Here is a 17,042-nt window from a genome sequence, read left to right as displayed (position 1 = left end):
ATGAGCTAAGATGGCATCCAAATCTCACCTCCACAACTGATATGCTATACAGTTGATCCTTAAACAACACAGGAGTTGGGGGGGGGTGGTGGGGGGGAACAGACTCCTGCACACTCAAAAATTAGAATATAACTTTGAACCCACTAAAACTTTACAGTCATGCTTCAGTATCCATGGGACCCCCACCTCTACAGATAAAAGATATATGGATGCCTGTCCATTATATAAAACTAGGAGCCCAGTGCAAGAATTCATGCACCTTGAAAGGAACTGTGGGCCGCCAAGCTGCGGTGGGCACAAGGGCGGGTCTCGGCCCATCCTCTGTGCCCCCGCCCGGCCCCTCCCACCGCGGACGCCGGAGCCCTCTCTGCTGGCAGCCCTGCTGCCACTGCCACTGCTCCTACATGCTGATGGTGCTGATTCTGCTTGCACCTGCTGACAGCTTGGAGCAATTGGGGCTGGCACCAGCAGTGGGTGCAAGCAGGACCGGCGCTATCAGCGGCTGCTGCCCTAATCACCCCTCAGGAGCAGGGGGAGGTGGAGAAGCCTTCAGGGGCAATCAAGGTCGGCAGCTGCCGCTCACACCCATTGATGGTGCTGAGCCATTGGGGCTGGCGCCAGGCGCCGGCAGCGGGTGTGAGTGCCGGGTGGGACCGTGGTGCGCAGGAGCAAAGAATTTTCAGTAACCACCAGAGGCTCACCCCGATGACAGCAACTGGTGCCCCTGCCTTGGTCTGGCGCCCCTGCACACCTGCTCCACCATCTGGCCGCAGCCAATGCCCGCCATGTTCCACACTCTGCAGCCTGTTGCCGATGCCCACCATGTTCTGTGCGCGCCCCCTGGTGGTCAGCGCACAACATAGCAACCGGTTGTTCAGTTGTTTTGCCGTTTGGTCTATTTGCATATTAGGATTTTACACACACACACACACACACACATACACACACACACACACACACACACGTATATATGGCACATATCAATGTATACACAGTGGGACCTCACATCCACAGTTGAATCCGTAAATGAGAAAACTAAGAATAGGGAGGGTTGGGCTAAAGGTATATTTATTGAGAAAATCCGCACATAAATGGACCTGTGCAGTCAAACCCATATTGTTCAAGTATCAACTGTACTTCAAATTAGGTATGGACTGGAGACAGGGAGAAAAAGGTACTAATTAACAAATAAATGAACTTGTTTATCAAATTGATAATATAACCAAACACAATAATTAACCCAAATAACTTTAACAGTAAACACCCTCAGTGAATTTTGTATGTACAAAAAAAACCCCTGCAACTAAATTTGGAATTTTACAGTAAGATGGGTGTAACAAATCTGAAGCTAATTCCTAATCATTGTTGTACTCAGTGCAGATAATGTTGATGGGAACCAGTATTCTCAGAGTATAAAAAGGGAGCTAGACAATGACCAATGTGAATGAGAGGAGGACATTGTAGTGATGGACTGAAATTACATATATCAATACTAATTTATGATTTAAAACAAAAATGTACGTTTTCCTTAAAGGGCTTAGAAATGATGGTACCCTAGTAGCAGTGAATACATCTTGGCTTCTAAACCCTATTCCCCTCTAGAGAATTAGTGCTGAAGCAGAAAAGTTCATGGCAAAGCAAGGATTTGGTCAAAACTGACAAGGGAATATCAAAAGGACACAGGAACTGGCTTGAAGGGGCTCCCACTAGATAAATTAGGAACCATTTTAGCATTAAGATGAATAACAACAGGAATGGACATAACACACTGACTAAAAAGATTCCATGAGTGTACTGACACTGAGAGGGAAGGGCTTCCCTTTATAAGACACAGACTGAAAAACACAGAATAACAAATAGAAAAATCAATATTTTGCAACCAACACAGTAAAAGCTAATTGAGGCAAGAATCATCCAAGTATTTTAAAATCATGGGGTGATAGGTTGTTGGGGAATAAGAGATTCTCACAGTTTCAAAGATTACAGTCAAGCTTGGTTCTTGAACATCTCCCATCTTGAACAATTCAGTTCTCTACCAAATTGTTCACGGGTAAAAATGTCTCTGTTGTTGAACAAGCTTCAGTTTTTTACCTGACAACCCTTTCCTACTGTATATCAGCATGACAAAAAGCATCTCTCAGGTCACAAAGGAGAAAATGCTCTAATATGAGTCAGTTTATAGCTAACATCTCAAGATATTGTGCTGTGAATATTTTTTAAAAATATATTTTTATTGACCTCAGAGAAAGGGAGAGGGAGAGATAGAAACATCGATGATGAGAGAGAACCATTGGTCGGCTGCCTCCTGCACATCCCCCCACTGAAGATTGAGCCCACAAACTGGGCATGTGCCCCTGACCAGAATCGAACCTGGGACCCTTCAGTCCACAGGCCGGTGCCCTATCCACTGAGCCAATCCGGCTAGGGCATGCTGTGAATATTTTTGTGGGTTGTTTTTTTTTTTGCTTTTGTTGCTGGCAAATGGACAATTAGCACAATTTTAAAACAGAACGAGGCCATCAAGAGTGCTAATGTTACTAATAGTGTGAAAGAAATAATGTTCTTGCACATTATTCACGGTAGCCAAGACACGGAAACAACCAAGGTGTCCTGTGATAGAAGATTGGATAAAGAGGATGTGGTACATCTACACAATGGAATATTTTTCAGCCATAAGAAAGGATGAAATACTGCCATTTGCAACAACATGGATAGACCCTGAGAATATTATGCTAAGTGAAATAAGTAGAAAAAGCTAAGAACCATATGATTTCACTCATATGTGGGATATAAAACAAACTCATGAACACAAACAGCAGTGTGGTAGTTGTCAGAGGGAAAGGGGTGGGAGAAAAGGGGGACCTAATATATGGTCACAGATTTGACTTCTAAATTTAATTTAAAAAAAAAAAGAAAAGAAAGAAACAATGATCAATCACAGGCAATTGAAGAGGCAGAAAAACTATTGATTTGGATAAATGAAAACCACTTGGCCGGTGACAGCATTTCGGAGGCAATGACATGTGAAAAAGCTAAGACGCTGCATACTGACCTCCTGAAAGACAACCTGGAAAGGAGTGTTGACACTGACTCGTTTAAGGCTAGTAGGGAGTGGTTCGATAAATTTAAGAAAAGTGTTTATTTATAGGTTCAACAGTACTGTATTAAACATGTACTGTATTTAAGAAAGGTTTTTAGCCAAAGCCGGTTTGGCTCAGCGGATAGAGCGTCGGCCTGCGGACTGAAGGGTCCCGGGTTCGATTCCGGTCAAGGGCATGTACCTTGGTTGCGGGCATATCCCCAGTGGGAGATGTGCAGGAGGCAGCTGATCAATGTTTCTCTCTCATCGATGTTTCTGGCTCTCTATTTCTCTCCCTTCCTCTCTGTAAAAAATCAATAAAACATATTTTTTTTTAAAAAAGAAAGGTTTTTAAAACAGAATAATTTGGGGGTCTGGGACGAATTAATTCAATTTACATGATTTCTAATGGGAAAAAATGATTTGGTTTTGGAACAAACTGCTTCTCCAACAGCCTTACGGAATGAATTAAGTTCGAAAACCGAGGTTCTACTGTACTTATTAAATTATTTATTATCAGGTTACTTAATATTTTAAAAGTAAAAATGTATTTTTAAAAAGGGTGAAAAAAATAATGGGCCTGATTATCATTTAACTATAATTTATAATCAGCAATAAATTAGAAAACTGACATAATCCTTTTTTAAAAAATCCTCACCTGAGGACATTATCCTAGAGAGAAGAAGGGAGAGAGAGAGAAATATCAATGTGAAAGAGAAACATCAATTGGATGCCTTTCGTAGGTGCTCCAACTGGAGATCAAACCTGCAACCCAGGCAGCACATGCCCCGATGGGGAATCAAACCGGCAACCTTTCTGTGCAGTGGACAATGCTCAACCAATTGAGCCACTCCTGCCAGGCTGACATCCTATCTTGATGTAATTAATGTACACCACACTGAATCTAATCAAGAGAAAGCAAATCGTCTTATTCCAATTTTAGAAAATACTGTTTATTTGTGATTTAACATTAATTTTCATTTAATTCCAATTTAAATGATCTTCTATGAAACAACTGGCCTAAACTCATAAAAAACTGTCCACATCATGAAAGACAAAAGGCTATGGATGTGTTCTAGACTAGGACAGGAAACTAGGAAGACATGAAACGAAATGCCCTGCATAACAGGAAGCAATAAAGGACCTTCAACAAGGACAATGGGGAACACAATGATGTGTCAGCTAGACATCAGACAACAGTGTTACTGATGTAATGCTACTGAGAGGTACAGTAAGGAACCTGAATTTTCCTGAGGTCGTCTCTGTTGTTATGAGACACATGCTGAGGAATTAAAGATATAGGTTATCATGCCCTCATACTACAACTACCTGTTTTGTTCTTTTAAAGGATGTGTTTTTTATTTTATGTATTTTTTTATTGATCTTAGAAGGGGGGTGGGGGGCGATAGAGGAATAAACAATCAACTGAGCCACCACAGCCAGGGTAACAAATACCATTTTCTGCATCATGTGTATTTTATGGTAAACAGCATTAACAACGATTTCTGGATTATTTTAAGAAACCATTTCTAACTTCTTGTTATACTTACTAAGTCCTAAGTAGGCAGTCCTCCCAGAATTAATGAGAGAAAGTGACAAATCAAATATTCTTACAGATGCTACTTTGGTAAAACCTCTCCTTAAGACAAAAACCTTGGTGATTGGGAATATCACGACATTCATAGGCAACACATATGCTGCTTATATGAATGCACGCAAAGAGATGACTGAAGGCACTGGCCAGGCAGCGCACTTGGTTGGAGCATAGTCCTATACAACAAAAGGTTGGGGGTTTGATCCCGGTCAAACGAGTACAGGAGGCAACTGATCAGTGTCTCTCTCTCTCAAAATCAATTAAAAAAACATTCCCTTGGGTGAAGATGATAAAAAATTAATAAAAATATATTATAAAAAAAGAAAATACAACTCTTAAAAAAAAAAAAGCCCTAGCCGGTTTGGCTCAGTGGATTGAGCATCAGCCTGGGGACTGAAGGGTCCTGGGTTTGATTCCGGACAAGGGCACATGCCTTGGTTACAAGCTTGATCCCAGCCCTGGTTGGGGTGTGTGCGGGAGGCAACCAATTGATATATCACTCTCACATCGAAGTTTCTCTGTCTCTGTCTCTCCCCCGCCATTGCACTCTAAAAAATCAATGGAAAAATATCCTCAGGTGAGAATTAACAACAAAATAGAAGTCTTTTTTTAAAAAATGTTTTTACTGCTTTTTAGACAGAGAGGAAGGGAGAGGGTAAGAGAGGTAGAAACACTGATGAGAGAGAAACATCATAGATCAGCTGCCTCCTGTGTGGCCCTGATGGGGAATCAAACCACAACCCTGTGTTTGGTTAACAGGTGGAGGAAGCTCAATCACTGAGCCCACACCCATAGGCCATGAAAAAGAAGGAAATCTTACTCTTTGTGACAGCATAAATGGACCTGGAGATCATCATGCTAAGTGAAATAAGCAAGTGAGAAAAAGGCAAGTACCATATGATTTCACTCATATGTGAAATCTAATGAATAACAGATTAACAAGCAAAATAGACACTCACAGGTAGAGAGAACAAGCTGATTGCTCACTATGTGGGGTGGGAAGGGGGCTGGGTGAGGAGGGGGTGGTGGAGGGTTTGAGCCAAGAAGAGAAAAAACTCATGGACATGGACAACGGTGTGGTAATTGCTGTGGGGAGGGGAGGTGGGGGAGGGAATAAAGGGGATAAATGGTGTTGAACGGAAACTTGACTTGTGGTGGTGAACACACAATACAGTATACAAATGATGTGCTGTAGAATTATGCGCCTGAAACCTGTATAATTTTGTTAAATAATGTCACCCCAATAAATTCAATAAAGGGGGAGGAGAGTATGCCTCAAACACTGTACCAGTCATCATCAATCATTTTTAAAAAAATATATTTTACTGCCCTAGCCGGTTTGGCTCACTGGATAGAGCATCGGCCTGGGGAATGAAGAGTCCCGGGTTCGATTCCAGTCAAGGGCATGTACCTTGGTTGCAGGCACATCCCCAGTAGGGGGTATGCAGGAGGCAGCTGATTGATGCTTCTCTCTCATCGATGTTTCTAACTCTCTATCCCTCTCCCTTCCTCTCTCTGTAAAAAATCAATAAAATATATTAAAATAAAAGAGGATATATAAAATACTGTCAACAATAAAAAAATTTTTAAAAAATACATATTTTACTGATTTTTTACAGAGAGGAAGGGAGAGGGATAGAGAGTCAGAAACATCGATGAGAGAGAAACATCAATCAGCTGCCTCCTGCACACTCCCCACTCGGAATGTGCCTGCAACCAAGGTACATGCCCTTGACTGGAATTGAACCCGGGACCTTTCAGTCCTCAGGCCAACGCTCTATCCACTGAGGCAAACCTGTCAGGACACATCAATCATTTTAAATCAAAAAAGTTGCTGTTGGGTTACACTGGAAGCTTAGTAAAATGAAATAAAGGGATGAGAAAGCCAAAGTTGTATAATACAAGATTTCATGGGAGAAGTGTGAGCAAATATCTTACTAATAAAGCAGGAAGAGAAACTGAGAAATATACTTTAGGGTGACTTCAATCACAGTATCTAAATTTTGGGAGTAATATGAACCAAATCACTTATTAAAACATGTGCATTGCCCTAGCCCAGTGGTCAGCAAACTGCGGCTCGCGAGCCACATGCGGCTCTTTGGCCCCTTGAGTGTGGCTCTTCCACAAAATATCACGTGCGGGCGCGCACGTCCAGTGCAATTGAAACTTCATGGCCCATGCGCATAAGTCGGTATTTTGTGGAAGAGCCACACTCAAGGGGCCAAAGAGCCGCATGTGGCTCGCAAGCCGCAGTTTGCCGACCACTACCCTAGCTGGTTTGGCTCAGTGGACAGAGCCTCTGCCTGTGGACTGAAGGGTCCCAGGTTTGATTCCAGCCAAGGGCACATGCCTGGGTTGCAGGCTCAATCCCCAGTGGGGGTCGTGCAGGAGGCAGTTGATCAATGATTCTGATCATTGATGTTTCTATCTTTCTCTCCCTCTCCCTTCCTCTCTGAAATCAATAATATATATATTTATATATTTTAAATGCGCTTTTGTGTTTGTATGAATTTTTTTTAGGGAAAGAATTTCGAATGGAGGGAGTAGACACCCATTCTAAAAAAGTGAAATATAACTAGAGCAAAAAAGTTGGGAGGAAAAAATGTCTCTCCTTTAACCTGAACTAGTTTTGGAAATGGTTTCATTTATAAAAAATTTTAAAGTACTAAGCATTCTGCTTAGTAATTTAAAAACCATATTTATTAAAGGCCTTGCCACAGTAACATAATTTTAAAACACAGGATACTCCACTCCTCTAAGTGGATTTCAAGCTATAGCCCAAACCAAAAGGCAACCTACAGTGGTTAAGAGTGCAGTAGCCTGGCTCTGTCATTACTAATGGGTGAATTTGGGCTACTTACCTTATCAAAGCCTGAGGTTCTCATCTTAATCCACTGTTCAGTAAATAAAAGCTGCCTCTGTTGTTGCTGTTATTATTATTAACAACACTACACACAGTCAAAACTGGGTCATAATACTGTTTTGGTAATTTTAAAAAATACTAAGTATTTTTAAAAATGTGCTGAAAACTCAAATAGTAGGGAGAGAAGGGATCAATATTCAGTCCTTACACAAAGACCTCAATAAGAATCAGTTTCTTGTGAAAATTTTCTCTATATAGTTCTAAGTTTAAGAACCTTTGCCAGTATTTAAAAAAAAATTATTCCTGATGAAAATGAAACCTCAAAAGCAAGTGAGTTAAATTGGTTCAATATATAAATAGAAGCTATAAATGAAATTTTCATTATAAAGAAAAACGGGAAATTTTTCCAAGACTCATAAAAAAGCCAACTGAATTATTTGTGAAAGAAGAGAATCAAGGCTAAAACAGTGGACACATCATAAACCAAATTTATGTGTTAGGTTTTCTGTGTGTATTTTTTTAATCCTCACCAGAGGATATTTTTTCCATTGATTTTTTTAAAGGGAGTGAAAGAGAGAGGGAAAGACAGAAAGAAACATTGATGTAAAACACATCGACTAGTTGCCTCCTGCACGTGCCCTGGTCAGGGCCCGGGCCGGGGAGGAGCCTGCAACCAAGGTACGCGCCCTTGATGGGAATTGAACCCAGGACCCATTGGTCTGCAGGCTGATGCTCTATCCACTGAACCAAACTGGGCTGTGTGTTAGTTTTAACATTATTCCTCTCTAGCCCACAATCAAACATTTTTCCAAATTGCTGATGAGAAAATTTAACTTCAGTGAGTTCCTTCCATCTTTTTATTCTTCCTTACCATCAGGAAGAGCTACAAAAAGCAATAAAGTAACTAAAATTAAAGTGGGAACAGAAGAGAAAAACAAAGGACCTGGATAACCAGACCTGTGAATAATCTGAAATGGATTAAAATTGATAGTTTTATAGAAAGATCTAAAAATTATATTTTAATTAGCAGTAAAATCAGATATAAAAAATATGTTAATAATGCATATTAGCTCTGGCCTGGTGGTTTAGTTGGTTGGAGCCTCATCCTGTGCACCACAAGGCTGTGGGCTCTATTCCCAGTCAAAGGTGAATATGGGAGGCAACCAATCAATGTTTCTCTTTCACATCTATGTTTCTCTCTCTGTCTCTCTCTTTTTCAAATCAATACAGAAATATATCCTCGGGTAAGGATTCTTTAAAAATACAAATGTATGCACTATATCTGTAGTAGTAATGTGAACAGCACACAAAATATTCCTTAGGTATTCAAAAACAAGATGCTCATCTCATGGATAGTTTTGACATGTCTTTTCCCTACTCTCATCTTATTCTTAACTTAAAGGAAAATATTAACATGTCCAAACTATACCTGTTTGTCAACTGCAATTACAGGTTGGCTACAGAAAGAAGAGTTGGCAGAACTCAATCAAAGCATTCTGTGAGAACTAACTGGCTACAGAGTCTGCAATAGGAATATTATCTATTTTACTAGAGGGCAGGTGCACGAAATTCATACATGGGTGGGAGGGGGGATCCGCTCAGCCAGGCCTGTACCCTCTCTAATTCGGGACCACTCAGGGGATGTCCAACTGCCTTTTGTAATCTAGGACCACTGGCTCCTAACCGCTCACCTCCCTGCCTGCCTGATCACCCCTAACTGCTCCCCTACTGACCTAATCACCCCTAACTGCTCCCCTGCTGGCCTGATTGCCCCTAACCGCCTCTGCCTCGCCCCACACCCGGGACCTAGAATTCCCTTCTCTGGCCGGTTGCAGACACCCAGAACCCGGGCTTCCCTCCCTCTGACCTGCCGCAGGCACCCAGGACCTGGGCCGGCTTTGCCCAGGCCGGCTGCAGCCACAGGAAACCATGGGTGGGTGGCTTTGCCCGGGCAGCGGCCGCAGGCACCCAGGACCGTGGGGCGGGCAGCTTGTCCTTCTCCCGGGCCACAGGCACAGACGCTGGCACCTGGGACAGCGGGGCATGCGGCTTGTCCCTCTCCCAGGCCGCAGGCGCAGACGCAGCCGCTGGTGCCCGCAACCGCAGGGCGGGTGGCTTGTCCCTCTCCCGGGCCACAGTCCCAGCCGCTGGCGCCCGGGACCACGGGGCATGCGGCTTGTCCCTCTCCTGGGCCGCAGGCACTGGCGCCTAGGAGCGCAGGGCAGGCGGCTTGTCCCTCTCCTGGGCTGTAGCCTGGCTGGTCCCCATTCCTCTCTGGAGAGCTCATTTGTGCCTGGGTGGTCCCCATTCTTCTCTCCCCAGTGTTGAGTGTTTGAGCCTTTACGGTGTGATGGCTGATGACCATTTGCATATTAGCTCTTTATTATATAGAATTATTACTTGTAAGTTCTTTACTGCATTATCTATATCAGTAAAATTTATAAATTTATTGTACAAAAAAAAAGAGAAAGAAATGAGATAAAACATGATACCTGAATATCTTTCTTGACTGCTTTAGCTTTGTTATCCAGAACTTTCTTCCTAAATTCAAGAAGAACTTCTTTACAATCTTCAAGATGAACCTCAGGCTCCCAGGTATCATCATCTGAGGTGTATCCTTTCCACCGAACTTTGTAAAGGATTTTACCCTGTTACATAAATTAAAAATAGGCAAATAAAAGATATTACTGACTTGATTAAATTTCCAAAACAATACAATTACTGAGAATATGGAAGCAAACTTGAAATGGAGGTTAATATAATTATAAAGTATGTTCATCTCCTGAAGTGGCTTAAGAAAAAAATAGGAGCACACCAAAAGCAAAAACAAAGCTTCTGCACAGCAGAGGAAATAACAAACAAGATGAAAAGGCAGCCCACTGAATGGAAGAAAGTATTTCCAAATCATTTAAGGGGCTAATATACAAAATATATAAAGAACTCATGTAACTCAACAGCAAAAAACAAAACCCATCTGATTTAAAAATGGGCAGATCTAAACAGACATTTTTTCAAAGAAGATATACAAATGGCCAACAGCAAAATGAAAAGATGTTCAAAATCATTAATCATCAGGGAAATGCAAATAAAAACCATACAGGTATCACCTCACACGTTAGAATGGCTGTTTTCAGTAAGATAAAAAATAACTAGTATTGGTGAGGATGTGCAGAAAAGAAAACCCTATGCACCATTGGTGGGAATGTCAATTGGCGGGAATGGCAACCACTGTAAAAAATAGCATGGAGGTTCCTGAAAATATTAAAAATAGAACACGATCCAGCAATTCCACTTCTGGGTATGTAGCTTAAGAAAATGAAAACATTAACTCAAAAAGACATATGAACCCCCATGTTTACTCAGCATTATTCACAATAGCCAGATATGGAAGCAACCTTGGTGTCCATCAACAGATAAAGAAAACGTACACGTACACACACACACACACACACACACACGGCGTGGCAAAAGTAGGTTTACAGTTGTTCATATGGAAAACTAGTGGCCCAGTGCATGAATTCATGCACACTGAAAGGAAATTAGAAGAAATATTTTAATATCGCTATTCGCCCTTTCTCTAAATAGAAGGGTCAACAAAATTCACGATCATTAATGACAGATCGAAATGTGTACGATTGGTGCCAGCAAGAGCTTTATATGTATCGTGCATGCACGAGTCAACTTAACCTTTTATAGATATAGAATAAACTTGCTTAATTAGGCCTTCTTTCTGATTTAGCTAAACATTTTCCAGCCCAGTGAAGCGTCCCAACTTTTCAGGTAATTATCAGCAATACAGCAGTAAATATCAACATGAAGCACATTATTATTGTAGATCACAAAGGGAGAACAAAGGGTGAAATATTTAACTGCAGCAGTGTTTTGACTATATTCTGTGCAGAGAAAACCTGAAGTCATTTTCAAGGTTTACCATTTCTTTCTTCTTTTCAGTCAGGTCAAGTTTCTAAGCTTTCTAAATGGCCGTTTTCCGGTTAATGAAAAGAAAATAGGATTCCACCGAGTCTCCTATCTACCTACTCCAGGATTTCTGTGAGGATCAAATGAGATGAGGCACAAGAAAATGCTTCACAAACATTTGGTTAAAGTGTAAAATGTCTGCACCTGGTTATAAAGCAAGTCGTGTTCCTGGGCTGAAGAAACTCCAAGGAGGCTAGTAATTGCTAGGGAGAGGAAGCCGAGCGTTCCTACGTGACGTCATTAACCGGTGCCCACAGCAACTGTTTCCTGGCTGGGCTGGGTTGTGGGCCACATTTTGCGCCATTGGGTCTCTGCAGCATTGGCTGCGATTTGGTGGGTGTCGCTCTGGGGTGGTGCTGTGGCCTGTGTCCCACTTGGGGGAAGCCAAGTGTTGCTTTGTAGGCAACAGGTCTGCGGTGCCATTTCTCTGTAAATGGCCACTGTGCGTCACAACAGCTCCTGCGTTGAACATGTCCCCTGGTGGTAGGTGTGCATCACAGTGACCTGTCAGATGGTCAGACACTTAGCATATTAGCCTTTTATATATATAGACTAGGGGCCCGGTGCATGAAATTCGTGCGCTGGGTGTGTGTGTGGGGGGGGTGTCCCTCAGCCCAGCCTGCCCCCTCTCACATACTGGGAGCCCTCAGGGGATGTCCTAGTGACAGCTTAGGCCCGCTCCCTTGGAGATAGGGCCTAAGCCGTAGTCTGGCCTCCCTTTGTGGGAGGCGACCGGGCTGATCAGGGGAAGGCACCAGCCCCATCACCCCGCTGCTGCAGCCACTGCCAGTCACCGCAGCCAGCAAGGATTTTTCATCAACACGGACTCCAGTCCCTTCACCATGAAAAAATGACAACTTTCTTTAGGCATTTTCAAGATGTGTCTTTCATATAAAAAGAATTTCTTTCTTTATTTATTTTTTATCCTCACCTGAGGATATGTTTCCATTGATTTTTAGAGAATGTGGAAGAGAAAGGGAAAGACAGAGAGAAACATCAAAGTGAGAGGAACACTTTGATTGGTTGCCTCCTGCATGAGCCCTGACCTGGGCCCCGGCCAGGGAGGAGCCTGCAACCTAGGTACATGCCCTTGGTCAGAATTGAACTCAGACCCTGCCATCGGCAGGCCAAGGCATTATCCACTGAGCCAAACCAGCTAGGGCAGGATATGACACTTCTTAGCCCTCCAGCAGCGGACCTTCGTTTTTTTCGCCAGGAGTGTGGTGAAAAACCCTAGATCACCTTTTTGGATTCTTATTACCCAAGTTACTAAGACTATTACCAGTGGCATACAGGGAGCTTAACCAATGAGCGGTCAGAAAAGGTGTTTCCTCTGTAGTTCACACCAATCGCTGGCTTAGCCACCACCCGGCCCTACCCCCGGCGCGCCCCCCCCCCCCCCCCCCCCCCGCCGCCCCAGGCCTGACGCCTCTGGCCCAGGCTTTAGGCCTGGGCAGGGAACCCCCATCTTCTCCCCGATCACCGGCTCCTCCCACGCCCAGGCCTGACACCTTCGCCAGAGGTGTCGACCCCCATCACCCTCCGATCGCCAGATCAGCCCCTTGCCCAGGCCTGATGCCTCCGCCAGAGGCGTCAGGCCTGGGCAGGGGACCCCCCCACATCCCCAATCACCGGTTGTGCCCCCCACCCAGGCCTGATGCCTCTGGCCCAGGCGTCAGGCCTGGGCAGGGATGCCCAACCCCTCCAATTGCCAGCTCCGCCCCCCGCCCAGCCTGATGCCTCGGCCAGAGGCGTCGACCTCCATCACCCTGCGATTGTCAGATCGGCCCCTTGCCCAGGCCTGACGCCTCCTCCAGAGGTGTCAGGCCTGGGAAGGGGACCCCCATCTCCCCCCAATCACCAGCTTCTGGGGCTGGCCTGCGGCCCGGGATGGCAGCTTGCACTGGCGGCTGCGCTGTTCTGCCCTGCCTGCAGTATGCAAATTAGCCGCCATCTTTGTTGACGTTTAATTTGCATATCGTGCTGATTAACCAATGGGATGCATAACGAAGGTATGGTTAATTACCATGTTTGTCTATCAGATAGGGTAATACAATAATTAATGCCTAATAATACAAGAATAAACTGTTTTGCATACTCCCAACTATAAACCGAATTTTGCCCCACCCTATATATTATTCAGCCATAAAAGCATATGAAAATTGCCTTTTGCAACAACATGGATGGATCTAAAGCAGTGGTTCTCAACCTTTTTTTGGCCATGCCCCACCTAAGCATCTCCAAAATCCTAATGCCCACCCCTGTGCCGTGCCAGCACAGCCACAAGTTCGGTGAGCCGGGGGGGGGGGGGGGGGGGGGGCGGCAGCGAAGGATGTAGAAAAGACAAAGAGAATAAGCTGGGTCTAGGTGGATCTTCCTGTGCCTTCCTGAGGCCACAGAGAGAGACCCAGACAACAAGCTGAGCCTTTATTTTATAGCCAGAGGTAAACAAGGTAGTGGTCACCATGGTTACAATTTTCTTGTGAGTTTCACTTGTTTTAGCAGCACTTGCTGCACCTCCCACAGTCCATTAGCTACCCAGGTAAGATCTATGGAACATCATAAGATCAAGCTTAATTATGTTAAGAGGGCTGTGCCCTCTAAGCTGGCACCTGTTTGTGGCTTTGCCAACAGGTCAATCTGAGGCTTAACCCTATAGCCGCTCCCTACATACCGAGTGACATATAATTCTTATTATTCAAAAAGTGAACTCTTACTCATGTGGAGGAAGACTAAAAGGCCATTAACACATTGTATGCGGGAAACGTATTTATACGTTTTATGTATTTATACGTTCTACCAATGTAGTAGAGCGCGGGACACGTATTAATACATTTTTTAAAGACTAGCAGTAGAATGCGGGTAACGTATAAATACGTAAACTAAAGTTATCGTAATTTTTCTGAACGTTGCCATTTGTGCAAAAAATTAGCAAAAATGGCCCACGCCACCTGTTAGCGCGTGATAAAAACTACCTGCAAACATTGTGTTAAATGGGTCTAAACAAGCTTCCGAAGAACATGGCATCCATTACAAATAAAAGAACGACAGTCGAAGAACTGAGGAAGAAATCACTAAGAAACTGTTTAAAAAATAATAATATGAAGTGATATGAAAAAATAGCAAATAAAGTTCAAAAACATATAATAGAGAACAGAAATACGTCAGAATATATATTTATAGAGTGTATATGAGGCCCCTAGAATCATAAGAAATACAAAAAATTTACTATTAATAACTCATTCTCTAATTGCCCTCTTGAACCCTTTTTGGTCCAACGTGGAGGCTGACTCGACAGACCAGGCACTAGGAGCAGGTCCAACGTCGAGGCTGAGGTCGACACTGCAAACCGGTTCAACATTCAATTCCGTCAATTAATTTGGACCAGACTGTTTGAATTCCAAAAAAAAATTGGACCGCAAAGGGTTAAAAATCAAATAACCCCCACTGTGGGGCGAGTGCCCCACATTGGGAACCACTGATCTAAAGAGTATTATACTAGAGAAACCAAGATGGCGGCAGGTAAACACCTGAAATTAATGCCTCGCACAACCACTTCAAAACTACAAATTAAAGACAAAACGGACATCATCCAGAACCACAAGAAGGCTGGCTGAGTGGAAATTCTACAACTAGAAGGAAAGAGAAAAGCACACTGAGACTCAGAGGACTGAGACTCAGAGGAGGAGCGGAAGTAAAGTGCAGAGGCACGGAGGTACACGCGGAAAGGGCTGGCAACTGAGGACACGGTTGTCTTTTTCAATAGGGAGAGAAACACACACTCCTGCTCTGAACTCCAGTTCCGGGCGAGTCTCTGGGGACCCAGATTCATACAGGGAGAAACTGGACTGTCTGACAGTGGGCGGAACTCGAGGGCGGCTTTCTCTCAGAGTTGCTTCCAGCGATTACCCTGGGACACTGAGAACCGGGGCCTATTAGGGCAGGGCTAAGGATCAGCCATAGCTGTTTGCTCTGCCCTGTTGATTCCCTGAGACCCCGCCCCACCCAAGCTGCTAGCAGAGGCTTTGCATATAAATGACCTGGTCCTTTGCAATCGAAAATTACCTAACAAATTGCAGCTGGATCAGAGAGACCCAGATCATCCAAAAGAAGGCCCAAGACCCCACAGCAGCTTGCACTGCTTCACAGCTGGGCCTCATCTGGGCACCTCCAAATCCCAAAGAAGAGGAATCTGCAGATCTCCCTGTGGCTCCTGCTGAGCAGCCTCAGGCAAAGGCTAAATTAGCACTTCCTTAGAGATCCAAATGCCAGTGTACCCAGTGGTCAGAGTGGGACCATCCAGATTACAACTCCTCAGATCCATAAGGGACACTCAGGGGGCAGACTCAGTGAGCACCAAAGCCCTACTGAAGCAAGTCTTGCCCCATAAGGGTGTCTCCAGCACAGAAGTTCTCCCACCGTAGAGAAAGCTGATTCTCACAGCCAATTGGCCTGGAGGTCAATTCCACCCAGTGATACCAACTACAATCAAGGCTTAACTACAACAAGACTGTGCACACAGCCCACAAAGGGGTGCACCAAGAGTGTCCACGTCAGGTAATTGGGGAGGTTGAGCCACTGGGGCTCTATAGGACACCTAGCACGGAAAGCCACTCTATCAACACAGGGAAGCAGCCAAAATGCGGAGACAAAAAACATGTCACAAACAAAAGAAATGGAGGAAAGCAAACTACTGGATATAGAGTTCAAAACCACGGTTATAAGGTTTTTCAAGAATTTTCTAGAAACCACCGATAGATTTAGTGAGACCCTCAAGAAATCTAGTGAGACCCTCGAGGATATGAAAAAGGACCAAATGAAAATTAAGCATACACTGACTAAAATAAAGAATATTATACAGAGATCCAACAGCAGACTAGAGGATCCCAAGAATCAAGGCAAAGATTTGAAATACGAAGAAGTAAAAAATACCCAACTGGAAAAGAAAAAAGAAAAAAGAATCCAAAAATATGAAGATAGTGTAAGGAGTCTCTGGGACAACTTCAAGCGAACCAACATCCGAATTATGGGGATGCCAGAAGACGAGAGAGCAAGATATTGAAAACCTACTTGAAGAAATAATGACAGAAAACTTCCCCTACCTGGTGAAGGAAATAGACTTACAAGTCCAAGAAGCACAGAGAACCCCACACAAAAGGAATCCAAAGAGGACCACACCAAGACACATCATAATTAAAATGCCAAGGGCAAAAGACAAAGAGACAATCTTAAAAGCAGCAAGAGAAAAACAGTTAGTTACCTACAAGGGAGTACCCATACGGCTGTCAGCTGATTTCTCAACAGAAACTATGCAGGCCAGAAGGGAGTGGCAAGAAATATTCAAAGTGATGAATACAAAGAACCTACAACCAAGATTACTTTATCCAGCAAAGCTATCATTCAGAATTGAAGGTCAGATAAAGAGCTTCACAGATAACAAAAAGCTAAAGAAGTTCATCACCACCAAACCAGTATTATATGAAATGCTGAAAGGTATCCTTTAAGAAGAGGAAGAGGAAGAAAAAGGT

The 17,042-nt window shown here is 43.7% G+C and overlaps 1 protein-coding gene across 6 annotated transcripts in view; it reads right to left on the bottom strand.

Moving 5' to 3' along the window:
• MPHOSPH8 (M-phase phosphoprotein 8) overlaps nucleotides 1–17,042 on the bottom strand; it is a 62,335-nt gene that overhangs the window by 33,017 nt on the left and 12,276 nt on the right. For all 6 annotated transcript variants that reach the window (XM_036301721.1, XM_036301722.1, XM_036301720.1 and 3 more), the window contains exon 2: nucleotides 10,029–10,184. In XM_036301721.1, the coding sequence (XP_036157614.1) occupies nucleotides 10,029–10,184 (156 nt within the window). The remainder of the gene's footprint in view (nucleotides 1–10,028; nucleotides 10,185–17,042) is intronic.

The sequence above is a fragment of the Myotis myotis genome, unplaced genomic scaffold, assembly GCF_014108235.1.
Source record: "Myotis myotis isolate mMyoMyo1 unplaced genomic scaffold, mMyoMyo1.p scaffold_m19_p_3, whole genome shotgun sequence".
Lineage (NCBI taxonomy): Eukaryota > Metazoa > Chordata > Mammalia > Chiroptera > Vespertilionidae > Myotis > Myotis myotis.
Note: the sequence above shows the minus strand (reverse complement) of the source record. Positions and strands in the feature narration are given on the sequence as shown.